This window comes from Apiotrichum porosum, assembly GCF_003942205.1.
Source record: "Apiotrichum porosum strain DSM 27194 chromosome Unknown scaffold_2, whole genome shotgun sequence".
Lineage (NCBI taxonomy): Eukaryota > Fungi > Basidiomycota > Tremellomycetes > Trichosporonales > Trichosporonaceae > Apiotrichum > Apiotrichum porosum.
The window spans coordinates 107,126-122,617 of NW_021167109.1; the positions used below are offsets into that span (position 1 = coordinate 107,126).

General features: G+C 58.8%; 7 protein-coding genes across 7 annotated transcripts; 1 reads left to right on the plus strand and 6 right to left on the minus strand.

Annotated features, from left to right (window-relative positions):
• Nucleotides 1–834: 834 nt before the first annotated feature.
• On the minus strand, nucleotides 835–1,794 carry EHS24_004012 (uncharacterized protein; the record flags this gene model as incomplete). Its single annotated transcript, XM_028619645.1, has 2 exons — nucleotides 835–993; nucleotides 1,537–1,794. The coding sequence occupies 2 exons, from the start codon at nucleotides 1,792–1,794 to the stop codon at nucleotides 835–837; spliced, it is 417 nt and encodes a 138-aa protein (XP_028478617.1).
• A 444-nt stretch (nucleotides 1,795–2,238) lies between these two features.
• ERG10 (erg10, acetyl-CoA C-acetyltransferase) lies at nucleotides 2,239–4,224 on the minus strand (the record flags this gene model as incomplete). The annotated part of the gene is made up of 3 exons (XM_028619646.1): nucleotides 2,239–3,187; nucleotides 3,755–3,978; nucleotides 4,162–4,224. 3 exons carry the CDS (start codon nucleotides 4,222–4,224, stop codon nucleotides 2,239–2,241), a joined length of 1,236 nt encoding a protein of 411 aa, XP_028478618.1.
• An 819-nt stretch (nucleotides 4,225–5,043) lies between these two features.
• On the minus strand, nucleotides 5,044–6,715 carry EHS24_004014 (uncharacterized protein; the record flags this gene model as incomplete). The annotated part of the gene is made up of 7 exons (XM_028619647.1): nucleotides 5,044–5,124; nucleotides 5,373–5,551; nucleotides 5,590–5,665; nucleotides 5,715–5,895; nucleotides 6,002–6,165; nucleotides 6,212–6,363; nucleotides 6,649–6,715. 7 exons carry the CDS (start codon nucleotides 6,713–6,715, stop codon nucleotides 5,044–5,046), a joined length of 900 nt encoding a protein of 299 aa, XP_028478619.1.
• A 640-nt stretch (nucleotides 6,716–7,355) lies between these two features.
• On the plus strand, nucleotides 7,356–8,504 carry ATP17 (ATP synthase f chain, mitochondrial precursor; the record flags this gene model as incomplete). Its single annotated transcript, XM_028619648.1, has 5 exons — nucleotides 7,356–7,427; nucleotides 7,521–7,654; nucleotides 8,113–8,147; nucleotides 8,300–8,326; nucleotides 8,470–8,504. The coding sequence occupies 5 exons, from the start codon at nucleotides 7,356–7,358 to the stop codon at nucleotides 8,502–8,504; spliced, it is 303 nt and encodes a 100-aa protein (XP_028478620.1).
• Nucleotides 8,505–8,808: 304 nt separating this feature from the next.
• Nucleotides 8,809–10,691, minus strand: EHS24_004016 (uncharacterized protein; the record flags this gene model as incomplete). Its single annotated transcript, XM_028619649.1, has 6 exons — nucleotides 8,809–8,815; nucleotides 9,478–9,551; nucleotides 9,591–9,841; nucleotides 9,880–10,054; nucleotides 10,094–10,347; nucleotides 10,610–10,691. The coding sequence occupies 6 exons, from the start codon at nucleotides 10,689–10,691 to the stop codon at nucleotides 8,809–8,811; spliced, it is 843 nt and encodes a 280-aa protein (XP_028478621.1).
• Nucleotides 10,692–10,758: 67 nt separating this feature from the next.
• Nucleotides 10,759–12,899, minus strand: EHS24_004017 (uncharacterized protein; the record flags this gene model as incomplete). The annotated part of the gene is made up of 2 exons (XM_028619650.1): nucleotides 10,759–11,810; nucleotides 11,849–12,899. 2 exons carry the CDS (start codon nucleotides 12,897–12,899, stop codon nucleotides 10,759–10,761), a joined length of 2,103 nt encoding a protein of 700 aa, XP_028478622.1.
• Nucleotides 12,900–13,427: 528 nt separating this feature from the next.
• Nucleotides 13,428–15,484, minus strand: EHS24_004018 (uncharacterized protein; the record flags this gene model as incomplete). Its single annotated transcript, XM_028619651.1, has 4 exons — nucleotides 13,428–13,435; nucleotides 13,484–13,653; nucleotides 13,697–14,613; nucleotides 14,654–15,484. 4 exons carry the CDS (start codon nucleotides 15,482–15,484, stop codon nucleotides 13,428–13,430), a joined length of 1,926 nt encoding a protein of 641 aa, XP_028478623.1.
• Between the last annotated feature and the right edge of the window lie 8 nt (nucleotides 15,485–15,492).

Below are 15,492 nucleotides of genomic sequence, written 5' to 3' on the forward strand. Positions count from 1 at the left end.
CATATCAGTGTGGCAAGCAAAAATAAATGTGGCACGGCGTAAAATGTCACTTGTAAGTCCGACACTGGTCATTTGTCGCATCGACTTGAGGTCAACCTGTGTGCAACGGCCCCTCTCTGGGGACTGTTTACACTGCTGTACATATACCAAGAGGTGGACTTGCATAAAACAGTTCAGGAGGTACACGCCGTTGAGTACTGTGCGCTTTCAACAGCATAGCCAATTAATATTTACCAACCATTGTGGTAACGCTTTGCCCTTCAATCGGTGTTACTTCTTCATCTAAACACGCACCATATGTCTCACTAATTCCCACACCTGTATCAAAAGGCGATATTCATGGAGAAACGCGCCTGCGTCTTGCTGGCCGACAGGGGTGCCACATGGCTGAGTACACGTTGAGCCTTTTTTGTCACCCAGGAGTAAACCCGCGGCAAGCGACACTCGATGGCCCTTCTCTCATCTTCATGGCCACGTAAGTACTGGAATGACACTACCGTATCGAGGGGGTGTTATCCCCGTGTGGCAGACACTGTAGATGGAGCGTTATTGAGAGTAAAGGCTTCGTGGCCCACCATCCAACTCGGCGTCGGGTCTCCCCCACACCACACCGATCACGTCCGCCTCGACATTGCTCCGCCAACTCTCGCCACGCAGAATCAAACCGCACCCCACACGCCGCACCGTTCACACAGCAGCCTCTAATCCTATGCCATATGCCATACATTGATACGCCAGGACCACAACAATGAGTGTCGTCGTCGTCTCCCAGCCGCCGTGTCGCCCCCCGACCTCTCCGTGTGAATATCTAATCTCCGCGAACCGCGGCGCAGCTTAGAAGCCGCGCGCCTCGAGCCACTGCTTGATCTCAAAGACGGCGCGGCCCTTGACCTCGACGTGGCCGCTGGTCGGGCGGACGGTGACGGTGGGGGGAGGGGTGAGGGGGTCGATGTGGCCGTCGGCGAGGTACTGCTGGAGGTCGGTCTTGAGGGCCTGGGGATTGGGTCAGGTTCTGTCCAGACAAGCAACTTAAAGCTGAGAGAGGAGAGGGGATTGGGCATATCGGTGAGAGGGAGGAGAGAGGACGAGGCGACGAGGAGGGCAGAGGAGGAGGAGGATAGACGAGGAGGGCCGAGGACCAAGAGGGCCAGGGAGGCAAGCCGGCCGGACTGCAGAGCCAGCTAGCTTGCGACTAACACGGCAGCTGGCATGTACTGCGCGCAGACCGGGCATCCCTTGTCGTATGACTGCAAGCGGGGCAAGTCAAAGGCCTAGTCGGGTTTGCGAACCCCAGGTGGCTTCTAGGCCATGACGCGCGCGACCAGGACGACCGAAACAATGGGTGGTACCAGGTACCAACAAAGCAAACGCCTTGCTCGTCACCCCACTTCTCTCGTTTGCAGCTCCCACTCCAGCTACCGACAGCACTCCTCCTCTTTACGTTCTCCCCGTCTTACGTCCTCCTCCTCCTCCTTCCTCCTCCCTCCTCTTCCCCATACGCTTCACTCCAACAACACACCACCCAAGCCTACTCACACCGGCGCTTCCCCTAATCTTGCGGACAATGGTCTTGACCTGCGTACGTCCATTCTTAATGTCGGTGTACACGGGGAGCTCGCCCGAGCTTGTCCTCTCGACAGTGTACGGCAGCTTGGCCGCCTTGGCCGACACCTTGTCGAACGCGGCGACCTGGGCCGCCTGCACCTCGGCAGCGGTGGAGTTGGCGCGGCGGGCGAGGGGGAGGGCCGAGCGGCTGACGGCTGTGCGCGACGACGAGGCGAGGGCGGCGAACATTGTGTGGGGGGAGGATATGGGTCGGGGAATGGAGTTGCTTGGGTTTGTTGTACTGGTCGAACTTTTCGATGCTCGTCGTTGGTGGTCGAGAGAGAGCTTGGACGATCTTGTCCGATTTCGTCCACGTGGGTTTGATCCCGTTGGGCCAGTCAAGCAACCGGTGTCTCTGTCGATCAAGCCGTGCCCATATTTCCTGCTACACACACCGCTGTTACACAAGGCACACATCGCTGCTGCTATCTCTGCATACCATTATTACGGACCGCTACGGGCTACAGCTACACTCCTAGGGTGCAGACCGGTCAACCTTTGTTTCGAGCGTAAAGATAATCCGCGACTAGACACTAAACAGAGCGTGGCCACTCGTCAACAAGCCTGCTGGTGATGTGTGATGTCTATCTACAACTTGCTACGCTCGGCATCGGCTGGCGGCTGCGCCGCATCCTAGAGACGCTCAATGACGATGGCGGAAGCGGCACCACCACCGTTGCAGATGGCGGCGACACCCTTCTGTCCGGGCTTGAGGGCGTGGATGAGGGTGACGATGATACGGGTGCCCGAGCAGCCGATGGGGTGGCCGAGCGCGACGGCACCACCGCGGGTGTTGACGATCGAGCGGTCGAGGCCGAGGACCTTCTCGGCGGCGACGGCGACGACCGAGAATGCCTCGTTGAACTCCCAGAGGGCAATGTCCTCCTTGGCGACGCCGGCGGCGGCGAGGGCCTTGGGGACGGCAAGGGTAGGGGCGGTGGGGAAGTCGATGGGGGCAGCGGCGGCGTCGGCGTAGCCAAGGATCTTGGCGACGGGCTTGAGGCCGTCCTTGGTGACAACGTCACCCGAGGCAAGGACAACGGCGGCGGCACCGTCGTTGAGGGTCGAGGCGTTGGCGGCGGTGACCGAACCCGAGCCGTCACGGACAAAGACGGGCTTGATGCCACGGAACTTGTCCTTGAGGAGCTTGGTGTAGTCCTCGTCGCGCTCGACGACAGTGTCGCCCTTGCGGCCCTTGACGGTGACGGGGGTGATCTCCTCCTTGAAGAGGCCCTCGGCCCAGGCCTGCTCGGCACGCTCGTACGACGACAGGCAGTGGTCGTCCTGCTGCTCACGGGTGATGCCGAGCTGCTTGGCAGTGTGCTCGGCGCAGTTGCCCATGGGGAACTTGTTGTAGACGTCAAAGAGACCGTCAACAACGAGCGAGTCCTTGACCTCGTAGTGGCCAAAGCCGGGGAGCTTGCGCGAGGTAAGGAAGGGGGCGTTCGACATCGACTCCATACCACCGGCAACCATGACGTCGCGCTGGCCAAGCTGGATAGCCTGCGAGGCCATCATGACGGTCTTCATACCCGAAGCGCACACCTTGTTGATGGTGGTGGCATCGCACGACTCGGGGAGACTGCGAATGGTCAGCAAAAAAAGTCGTACGTCGTCGGGTCGGCGGATGGGTTCTGTGGGCCGGCCGGTAGACTCCGAGGAGGCCGATGCTGCCAGCACCGAGGTGCACATGGACTGGGAAAAGGAGAGGGGATAGTCGTCGCCAGCGTCACCAGTTGTGCGCAAAGTCCTGCTCGTCACCGAGGACGAGGAGACCCACAGTGGAGGCCCACAGAAAAGTCGTCGGCAGAAGCGGACAACAAACCTCCACGTCCCCGGGTGAACCAAACTCGGTTTTCCGCGGTCGCCCACCCCGAAGCAATGCAGATAGCTGCTCCAGTCGCCTGGGTTTTGCTGTCATGCACAGAGACAGATGGCGAAGGAGGACGCGTAGCAGAGCTCTGCGGAAGAAGCGGAACACCGGTTCCGTTACAGCTGCCTGAGGGGGCCGCGCAAAGAGTTGCGCGGACCTCTGCTGGCGCGTCGTTCCGTTCCGACGACGAATTGGCGCGCGACTTGTACACCCTCCCCTCGCACAGGCGATCGGCCACAGAACCCAGAGAACCCACAGCGCATGCAAAGAACTCACCCAGCACCAATGCCGACCTGGCGGGCGGGGCTTTGGCCCACACCGGCCTGGACGACGTTGCCCATGTAAAGCTCCTCGACGCGCTCAGCGGGGAGGCCCGACTTTGCGACGGCGCTCTTGACGGCGACGACACCGAGCTCGGGGGCGGTGAGCGAGGCGAGCACACCGTCCTTGGCGCCGATGGGCGTACGCGTAGCGCTGAGGATGTAGACGGGGTTGGAGGACTGTGATTGGTCAGCACGGTGTTGGCGAGAAACGGAACATGGGTCAAGGGCGAGCGAGAGCGAGTTTCCGGGGGCTAGGTCTCCGAAAGCCGATGTGGCTTGCGGAGTTGGGGGTCGCGTATGCACAAGGGTCACGAGAACGCTGCGTGGGGATGTGTGTATGGCAGGGGGGATGTAACTGACCATGGTGCGCGTCTGGCGGGCGATGTTGGAGATGGAACGGAGAGAGGTGCGGTTGATGAACATGATAATAAATCGAGGCGACGGGGCGGGCAGCGGTGTCAATATCGTACGAGGCAGATGCCGTGGGGGGATCGCGTCAGGGTCGGGGCTGGCGGCGGGGGATGGGGGGAGGGGGGGGGGATGGGTCGACGAGCGAGCGTACGATGGCTTGCGCGCGTGGCTTTGTTGATGAGTAAGGAGGAGGAGAGAGAGATGGGATGAGAAGAGATGCCAAAAGCGACTGGCCGTGTGGTCGACAGAATATAGGGGATGGGAGGATGCATACGCGCCCACTCACCGAGAGACGGAAGGTCCAAATGGCCCCCGGTCACTCGGCCGTCTCGCCTAATCTCCCACTGTCTGCGTTCCCACCCAGGCTCCGGCCGCTTGCATCAACCGGGCCACCGGAAGACGCTTGACCCGGTGCGAACAAAGCCGATCAAGTCAGAATTAACAGGTTGCTGCTGCTGCTGCTGCTGCTGCTACATACGCGAGAGAGCACAGGAGCACAGGAGCACAGGAGCATTCGTGGCCGCCCTGCATCAGGATCCAAGACAGTCAAGTCAGTCCAACACACTCTCTCGATCGAGTACAACTCTCAGCGGGGGCCGAGACCGTGGCAGCAACACATAGGCAGCAAGGCAAGGGTGTATTGTCTCTCATCACAACCGGCCTCCAGGCAGGCTTGTGGGTATGTGGTATACATGCGGATCGCGGTTGCCACAATAACTGCGGGCAACACAAGAGTAGAAAGAGATGGAGTAAGAGTAGGGAGTGTGTGTGTGTGTGTTGTAGAGATGGAAGGGGGGATGATGCTACGTCGACGCCGCCACCATGAGTGGCTTAGACGTACTTGCCGAAGAAGGGGATGAGCGACTGGGCAAGGGTGTACGAGAACACGAGCTTGGGGCCGACAACGAGGATCTGGGAAGACAGAGTCAGCACATGGCGTTGACATGATGGTGGCAGCAGTGCGTGTGGAGATGTAGCCCTCTGCAGTTTTCTCAAATGCGATGTGAGACGGCATGTGGCGCGGTATCGGCAATCGCGCTTTTGCGGGATCGCCACAATGGAAAAAAAAGATCAAACACGATACGGCAGTGTGTCACCTCTGACACAATGGAGCCGAACTTCTTTTGGCTACATCCACAAACTGCGCTTTTGGTACTCACCTTGGGAGTAAGACCCTTGAAGAACGAGGTGATACCCTCCTTGGCGACCATCTCGCGGATAATGGCAGCACCGCCGACGTTGGAGCCAAAGTTGGCGTTCTGGATACGGGTCTTGACGACGTCGAGGGGAGCGGCAACAGTGATCGAGGCGACGGCACCGGCAATCGAGGCAACGAAGTCTGGAGCGTAAGCGACGGTTTTCTATAGTAGAACTTACTCTGCGACCAGGTGGCCTGCGAGTAGTCGGAAAGGTGGAAGAGGTGCTCCTTGGTGAGAGCCGAGCCACCGAAGAGCTGCAACTGTCAGTTGTGTTCGCCTCGGGTAGAGAAAGCCTAAACTCACAGCGAACGAGCCGGGAGCGTTACGGGCCATGGTCCAGCCCCAGCCGCGGTAGAGCGAAGCGATACCCTCCTCGGTGATGAGCTTGACAATACCACGGCCCTTGAGAGCGTCGGGGTTGGTCTGCATCTTGATCTTGAGGACGTCAAGGGGGAGGAGGACAACCTCACCGATACCGGTGAGCCTGAACGTTAGTTCTGGGCTTTACGCAACGAGCAAGACGGCGCTGAGGACAATGGCCAAAGGCTGGGGTCCATGCCGTTGTCCTAGCGCGCCCTCGTGCCACTCACGAGCCGGCAGTGGCGTGCATCAGCATACCACCGGTCTTCTTGCCGAATGTGTCGCGGAACCAGCTACCAGAGTTGTTGTCGATAATGTCACGGAAGTACGGCTGGCCACCGAACTTGTAGACGCGCTGTGCAATCTTATAGCCCGCTGCGTATCCCAAGCCCGGCTTCAAGCTGTCAGAGCGTGTAGAAGAGTAACAATGGTAGACTTACGAAAAGAGAGATGAACTTCTTGAGGACAGGGGCGGTGGCAGCGTCCTTGAAGAGAACGGTGCTGAGGTTGCCCATGTTGACGTGGCCGCGGTTCGACATGAGACGCTTGGCGACAGTGTCAACGGGGTGGAAGACCATGAGCTCAGCGATACCTGATTGTCAGCTCCAGGTCACGCCAAAGGCAGCAAAGGAGGAGTCATTGCGATAGGCAAAGGAAGTGAAGGAAGTGACTTGTGCGATGAGACAGGTCTCCGACGCTGGTGCCGGGCCGTGCGCAAGCATTCTCAAGCATAATGCAAAGATGGAGAGCAGAAGCAGCAGGTGTAGATGTGTCCAACATGCTTTGCAGGTGTACACCGTCCTTTGCGGTTGAGGGAATCGCTTTTTGCTGCGGCCGGGCGTTTTGCTTTCCTTTGCCTTTTGATATGTGCACTCACCCGAAGTACCCGAGCCAAGGATACGGGCGGTGCCCGACTCCTTCTTGAAGTCGCCAGAGGGAGACATTTTTTTAGGTAGTAGTAGATGGGGGTGGAGAGAGGTTGAAAGAAGAGAGGGGGATGGGGGGGTATCGATGTCTACCCAAAGGCGGCGAGAGAGATGGAGGATGGCAACAAGCGATAACAAACCCGCATGTCCCCAATCAGGTCGTCCCCAGTGGGCCAACTTTTTCCCACCCAATACTAAACCGAGCCGCCGGCCCGTCCACGGAGTAATAGGTCCCTTTTGTAATGGATATTAGGAATGAACATTCTCCGCAACCGCCCGATATTTTCAGCCAGACTAATGAGTGGTAATCGCCAACACGCTGATCGTCCCCCCTTGGTCCATCCTGCCAGCACATGCATGCAGCCTCATGCACATGCTTCTCCAGACCTTGCATGTATCCGCAACTACTCTTTCCTATGCATAGTACCTATCCTTACCCCGCTGCATGCATCCCCGTATTCCCTCCTGCCGACCACCCCACCTGGGTGCCACCGACCGATTTGCCGTAAAACCCCGGGCGAGTGCCCCCGACGGGTCGCTGCCCAGTCCCCTGCAGCCCCCTCCGCCCCCCTCCGCTGGCGCTGGGCTGCTGCTACTCGTCGACGTTGGCTGAAGCAGTGACCACACCACCTCACCCCTCCTCCCCACTCCTCCTAAAATGTTCGCCACCGCCGCGCGCCGCTCGCTCTCGGGTCTCATCCCCCCCAAGATCGCCACCCCCGGCGCTCTCGTGCGTTTTCACCCCCGCGCGCGCCAGCCCACAACGGCGGCAGCAGCGGGTTGTTGAAGATGTTTCTTGTTTCTGACGCCGTCCCCCCCACAGTCGTCCGGCTCGACCTCGGCCCGTACCCAGTCGGTCGTCGACTTCTACTCCAAGCTCCCCAAGGGCCCCATCCCCGCCTCGGAGCAGGTCGGCGGTGTCCGCGGCAAGTTCTTCGAGGGCAAGAACGCCTCCGGGTTAGTGTTCTTGTTGCCAGGATCAAAGGTTGTTCGCGGGGTTCGAAAACGGCGTGGACAGAGGGGTTGTGTGCGATGGGGAGAAGAATGACAGCGACGTCCTGTCGCTGTGCGTTCTGGAGAGGCAGAGGCAGGTGGAGAGAGAGACCAAGAGAGTGGAGGAGCGCGTCATGGGCTGTCGGGACAGAGATTGGAGACACGATATCAGCGGAGCCAGTCTCGTCCGACACGTTCTCTACGACCTACAGCTCTCCCCCTCAATGCCATGGCGTGCTGGAGAACAGCGCAGAGGATCTACAGGCAGCCGACGCGCCGGCCCGTAGTGGCACCAGCCACTGCAATGTGCGGCCGACAAGGCACAACACCCAACCTCCTCCTCCTCCGCGAACATCCACGCCAACAACAACCTTCCCAACCTTCATCTCCTTCCTTCCGCCCATACGCTGACAACCTCGCAGCAAGCCCCTCCTTGCCACCATCTTCATCCTCTTCGGTGAGTTCACGCGCACGAGAGTGGCACTTGGGTTTGCGGATGGCCGGAGCGGAAGCAATTTGAGTGGCGGTGTGGCACTTCCACCTCCCACTCGATTCCTCCTCGTCATCTGCAACTCTTCTCCTCACCGACGACAAAGCTAACAGGTTAAGGCATCGGTTACACTATCGACTACCAGAGTGATTACGTAATCCCTCCAGGTTCACACGCTGGATGCTGGGGGGACTTGTCCGCGAGAGAACTACTGCTGACAACCGCCTCCTCTTCCCAACTCGAAAACGAACTTTGTTTTGATCTCTCTCCTCCTGGCGTGCTCTCACAGTGCACCTCAAGCACCACAAGAACGGCCACCACTAGAGGACTCCCGAGCTGGTCCATTCTTGAGGCTAGTGGCGAATGCATAAAGAATAAGCGTGATGCGCGTTGTGGACATTGCCACGGGATGGAGGACATGGCGATTTCGCGGATCCAAATTTATCCGTGTCTGGTTTCTTCTTACGTTCTACTACTGTTCTCGCCTGCTGCCGTCAACTTGGATAGATGATAACAATAGCCTTGGGCCAGCTGAAGGGAAAGGGAGTGTGCTGCCACACGCTCGCTGGCGAATGTTGGGACTGTGCATTGATCGCAAAGGCGCCACTACACAATCCATCCCCCAAGATCAACATCTAGAGCTTCTGGGGTCAGATACTGTTCTGCAGCGCAGGTACCTCCCCGTGCGTGAGCACCCTTGGGGAGAACAGTCTGGCTGAAAGCCAGAGTCGATACGCCGGGGAAGAGGCGTTAAGAGCACGCAACGAGGAAGGCACCCAGTCTGGGTTCTGTCCGTAGTGGGTGACGACGACGGGTGATCGCACATGCATGGCAACTGTCCCAAGTCTCGGCCTTTGCTTTCACCCCCACTGGATTTCAACCCCCACTGGATGTGACGGGAGGCTAGGGAGAAAGATTGGCGTCAGTGTTTGTGTGCACTGCCAACCAGTCGCTGCCATGTCGCTGCAAACCATATCGCTGTAAACCATATGCTCAGTGGTTGGACAAAATAAGGGATCCATGTCCCTGCGCGTTAATAGCAACTCATAGGCATAGTTAATCATGTTTAATGGCATTGGTAACCGCGGCATACCGCTCGTGTAAAGTATGTACGAGTGATGAGTTCTTTCGTTGGGTGGTATAAAGGCCATGCGGCGCCGGTTTGACATTTGCAGCGACCTCCAATCGAGGACCGAGACCGGGGAATCCCTGGGGTGGTGAGACGTTGGGGGGACTAAGCAATCTGGTCGTTCTCGTCATCGAGGAGGCTGGTGACGGCCGCGGCATGGGTCGACACCTCGGCGGCAGCGGCAGTACCGTTGGTGGTGGCAGCAGTGGGTGGATAGGGGGGACAACCCAGACAGGAACCTCCTGTTAAGTCAGCACACACAGATGAGTTTATTGACCCACGTCTGCGGCAAGCTCGAGCCGGGCAATGAGCTGTTTGAGGTCACCTGTAGAATCCACACCTCGCTCCTCGGCCATGACTCTCAGCTTGGTGACCACTTGCGATTCGCTGAGGGGCAGCGAGACGCCAAGGAGGGTGGCAAGCTGGGCGCGAGTGGGTGCCGCGCGGTGCTTGAAGCCTTGCTTCTTGGCTGCAGCGAGGAGTCCTGGTAGAGAGAAATCCACAATATTCAGTCCTGGAATAGTTGTCGATGCTACGTACGCGTCAACTTTATCCTGCCATTGAACTTACGGTACGACAAGCCCAAAGTACGGTTGTTGCGCCTCTCGACGCTGCCGTCGGTCTTCTGCACGAGCTTGGATGATGTGTCTCGGCCGTGTTGCGCGAGAGCCGAGAGGTCAAGCCCGTCCAGTTGGGTGTAGCGGGCCGGGCTGAGACGCCTGATGTGGGAATAGTTGAACGCCATCTGCGAACGTTTCAGCATTTTACACTGTGAGACACTCACGGTCTTCTGAGCAGCAGCCAACACTTGAGACGACGCCGCCGTGATGTGACCATTTACCCAAGAGAAGCCATCCCAGGCAAGGAGGGTGCGGGCAGTGACAAATATACCATGGAGCTGGACCCATCGTTGCTTACAGGCGTTTGCCTTGCGCGTAGGGATTGCAGTCCATAGGGCAGGTGATGCCCAGGCTTTGTCGAGCTTCTGGCCATGCTCGTCAAGGAAGGTCGAGACATGCGCGATAAGAGCCAGCTCTTCTGCCGTCGTCCAGTCCGTGGAGTTTAGACGGTTGGGTAGGGACTCCTTGCTTGTACATAGCTTGGCGCAGGGTTGGGAAGGAGTGGGAAGGAGCCGCCAAAAATAACTAAGAGCGGACTTATCCAGTCGCGATGCAGATAGCATGCGGCATTGAGGTGTACCGGGCTAAGCTGAGATGTCAGGTCTTGTTCGCACATGCCTTACTAACCTCCGCAGACGCAACTGCAGCAGCCCATTCGCTGTTTGTCGCCCCGACCTCACCAAGATCGGTCCATGCGAACGTGCTGCTCGCTCCGACGAGTGTGCGCAGATTCAGCAAGCCAGACTTGAGCTTCCCGAGCATGGCTTTGCATGCCGAGACAGTCTTCGTGAGACCCTGGACACGCTGCGTCTCCAGCGCCGCGATGATCTCATGCCACACGTCGTCGGTCCAGGCGGGTCCCGATCCCTTGGCCCTTGGCCTTGACAATCTTGACACCGTCATGCGACACCGTCATGCGACACAAGAACCGAGAGCAGCAGCTCGACATCCGACATTTCCCATTGACCTTGCTGGCGTCCGAGGTGGAGCTTGCTGATGAACCGGCGGCCACCGCACCATCATCGTTGTCCTCCTCGGTCTTGATCTTCCGCTTCTTGGCGGCGGGAACAGGAGTGGCCTCGAACGCCTCGCTATCGCCGTCGACTGAGCGAGCACGGCGCTTGCCCTTGGACTTGATGGGATCGTGGGCCTTGATACCCTTCTTCTCGGTCTCGCCAATGACGGCGCTCGTGCTAAGGTGGTGCTTAGTAGCGGCACCAGAGAGGGCCAAAGCAGTTTTGGCCCGTGACACATCGTGCGTTGGACTAGCGAAGAGAGCGTTGATCTTGTCGAACGTGGGTAGATACACCCAGCGAACAACAGCAAAGGGGCGCTTCTCGATTACTTGGCGAACACCTCCCCACGCCTCAGTGGTGCCGTCGACGCGGCAGGTCGCAGGGTTCCAGTTGATGCCCTCGAGCTGGATGACACGCGTGACGAGGTTGCGTTTTTTAACAAGGAACTTGAACACCTTTGCACAAACCTCAGGCGACTTGAACATGTCGGCACCGGGTGAGCGCGGGAGCGAGGCTGCAACGGCAGTGTAGTGGGCGGGTGTGAGTGCACCAATAGAGCTCATACCGTTCGCCAGGAGAGTGCCAATCCTGTCGAGGAGCGCGTCGACGTCGGCGGAGGTCCAGCCAGGAGCGAGATTGTGGTCGTGTTTGGCAGCAGCAGTGGCCACTGCAACCTCGCGCCGGTTGACGACGTCGAGGCCAAGCGAGAAGGTGGCGAGAATGGTGACGGCAGCGAGCTCGTTGGCGGTAAGCAGGCTCTGGTCAACGCCAGCGATGAAGCCGAAATAGTCAACAAAGGGCAGGGAAGAGGTGGCGCGAAGGCAAGCGGGGGACACGTTCTGGTTGGCCGCGGCCTCCCACAGCGCTGTCGACCCGACGGCGCGCTGGAGAATGGGGTCGAACCCAAACGCGTGATGTTGGAGGAGGCGGCGCACGCGGAGTAGTCACCGTGGAGCGTCTGCCACTTGAGCATGCACTGCTCGAGCGACTTTGGCTGGTCACCAACAGCGTTAACGGCCTTGACCACGGACGCCCATGCCCTCTCCGGGAACCGATACCTGTCTCCCCAGCGGGCGTTCTTCGCGAACGGTGCCAGCGTCTGCACCATCTCCTGGATCTCCTGCTCGATCCATCTCGCCTGGTCCTTGCGGCGCTGCTCGTGCGTCTTGCGGCGACCATCTTGGCCGCGGGTGTGTGTGGCGAAGTTGACCACTGTAAAAGTGGCAACGCTGGCCGAGGAGGAAGAACTGGAGACAACGGTCGCGGCGGGGAGGACGGGACGGAAGGAGGCAGGGCCGGTGCTTGCGAGCCTGTCGAGAGCGACACTCAGCTCAGCCGGAACAAGGAGGTCGGAGTCCACCATGCCCTTGACGGGGCCATTGTGGGAGGTGAAGAGCTGGAGCTTGTACCCCGGGACCGCGTTGAACTGGAGAAGAGACACGAACCGCTCGTCGGGGACGAAAGGGGGAAGGACGACTGGCTCGTCGAGGACACCTTGAGCGACGAGGACGTCGAGCACGCGTTGCGACGTCTGGTGGTGCTCGCCAATAAAGGGAATGAGGGCAGACAACGGGTACGAGAAGATTGCAAAGTTGGAACCGTGGCCCTCGGGGCGGACGTTGCAGGTGGCAGCGTTCCACTGGCAGAGGTCGGTCGGGAACGGGCTGGAGAAGCCAAAGTTCGCTGGCAAGCCGTGGCGGATGTGGGCCAGTGGGGACAGGAAGAGGGGGTGGGTCACGTCGGCGTCGAGCTCGTATGGCAGGTCAGTGTGGGGGTCGACCTCTCCAAAGACGGCAATGTTGATGACGATGATGGTGATGACGCAGATGGCGGACCCGTTGGGGTCATCCTCGTTGCCGTCGTCACACTCGTCCATCAATATGATGAGGATGCGGAGCGCCCATCGCAGCAGGTCCTCTGTCGCTGTAACCTCCTCGAAATATGCGGTTGGCATACCGTCCCCGTTACGCCGAAGCCGGCAGCCATCGACGATAAGTAATACTTGATAGCTTACCCTCCAACAGCGTCTTCCTCGTGGTCTGAATCATCCGTGACGAGCTCGGGGAGCCGCTGTCCTCGTCATCCTCTGGCTCGTCGTCAGAGACCCACTCGTTATCCTGGTTGTTGTGGTACGTGGTTTGTGGTTTGAAGAAGTGAAGTGAAGTAAAGTAAAGTAAGAAGAAAAAGAAGGAGTAAACACGCTGGTATGGGAATCGTGCCCCTTCCACGTCGATCCTCGACAATCCGCAGGTAAGCAATCGGACATTAGCCATTCCATTCACTGTCCCATACTTGCACTTCTTGGTAGCTGTGGAGCCACTTGGACCCTGTTAAGCCTGTCGTTCCAAGCGCAAAGGGTGCTCTACAGCCACCAAAAAAAGAAAGTATGGGACAGTGAATGGTCACTGTCCGGGTTACTTTTGTCATCAAAGGGGTACCTACAGTCGGTACTTACTGTACATCTTTGCAACAATGACATTATCTAACGTACTCGTTCGTGTGAACATTACTCTGCCTAGGCAGCAAATCCCAACATACGGCGGATTTCCACACCTTCGTAAACCACCCTCTCTTCATCAGTAGACGCTTGATCAAAGTCGATCAACCGGAACGTGTCTGGGTGTCGGAAGCGTACGTGGCGGACCTCGACGTCGCCGTGCGCCACGCCACGCGCATGTATTGTGTCAAACAGGCCGAGCACATGAGGGCTGCACATGTCAGCGAAGTCACGATGCGTGGCTGGAGACGTACCGGTCCAAGTCATGCACATCCTGCCATTCGTGCGCAATTGCGGAGCCCACATCCTCCATGACACTTAACCAAAGTGAATCCACGGCATCACCAGCCGCACCAGCACGACGGAACAGGCCAGCGTACGTGGGGACGACCTGGTGTAGATCCGCCAACGGGCCTCTATACATGGCGTCCTCGTTGGAAATACGCTCCAGAAGCTTGACAGGCGTAGTCTCGGGTGGGCAGTTGTACGACGGAATGCAGGCCTTGACAATAACGCTCATGTTGCCCGCGACCAGCGCAGGCTCGGTAGCGTGCAGGTCTGTTGGAAGATGTGGCCACGCGGTGGGGTCGAGTTCGACTCTGAAGCCCGCTCGGAGTGAATCAAATGTGCCATTGAGCGTCGCCGCAAACGTCGTCCACACGGAGCCGCTTCCTCGCAGCGCACCGAGTCGAAGGACTGGCTCGGTGTCAGGGTTGGAAGAAGGCAGTGACGCCGGATGAAACTGTCGGCAGAGTATAGCTGGGGCGGGGATGTGCGCTGTGATGGCAAACCAGGTGTCAAAGTCGACAGTTTGTTCTGTGATGGTGGGAACACCGTGGCGCGAGTGTTGCACCGGCAGTGGGGCTGGGGTACTACTCCGTGGAAGCGACTGCTGTCCCGAGACCGACTGAGAAACAGCTCCACTCGCGTCCTCAGAGCCGAATCGCAGGAATGTGATCGCCTTGTCTGCCCCGTCTGGGATTTCAGTGGCGATCGCGGTGGCAACGAGCGCGCCGGCGACGGTGAGAACAGGCAGGAAGCGGCCATCCTCCCGCTCAATGAGATCGCCCATGAGGAGTCGGTAGGGTGAAGCGAGGAAGAAAACGGCCATAGTGCTGGTGTTGTAAAGCAGCCCCCATCGACATTGGTAACGATGCAGCTGAACCCAGACCTATTTTGGTGTAAGCACGTTCACGAGTACCACGACTTACTTGAAGAGTGCCTTTGAGGGCATTGGGATGGAGCTGCGGGTGAGGAAGAACGGGAGTAGGAGACAGTGTTGTCGAACCAGGCGCGGCAGTGGCTGCAAACGAGAAGCCACTGTTCCCCAGTGCGGCTACACGCCTCAGTCCGGACAGTTGGGCGTTTGAGAGGACACCGTGCGTCATCCACTCGTTTACGGCCTTGGAGACGAGTTCATCCCTGTTGTTTCCTGTCACACACACCCAGTCTGTTACCCCCCGGTCCCCCTCTTGTCGTGCTCTCACCCAGCGGGGCGTAGAAGCCAGCACCTTGCCCGCGGCATACGTCGTGGTGTCAGCAAGGACGGCGTTGAGGGGCATGGCGAGGGTGGCAAGTGCCAGCGCCGACTGGTCATCCTCGTAGGCTAAAGGGGCCTTGTTGACTAGCTCAATGGACGACTCGGTGGTACGAAGGAACATGTCGAGGTTTGCCTGGCCCTCGCTTGTTGATGGCGGCGAGGACGCGATAGACTCCCGCAACGTCGTGGAAAGTGTGCTGGTGACCCCCTGGCTGAACTGCACCCGTATCTCGTGACCTTGAGGTATCAGGTCCGCCAGATCGATAGATTCAGTAGAATTTGGTCCATGGAAGAGAGGCAGACGGGTTGCTAGGAACTGGGGGCAGACATGCCTGTGTAGAGCGTCGCAAAGGGTTGTTGGCGTCGTGAGATATGGCGACCAGGACGGCTGAGCCCTGCGATCAAGTGCAGCTGTGAGCTCCACGATGGTCTCTTGTGATACGGCCGACGAATTGTTGAGTGCTTCCAGAACGGCTGCTCGCTGCTCGGGATGGATAGGCATGTTCGCAT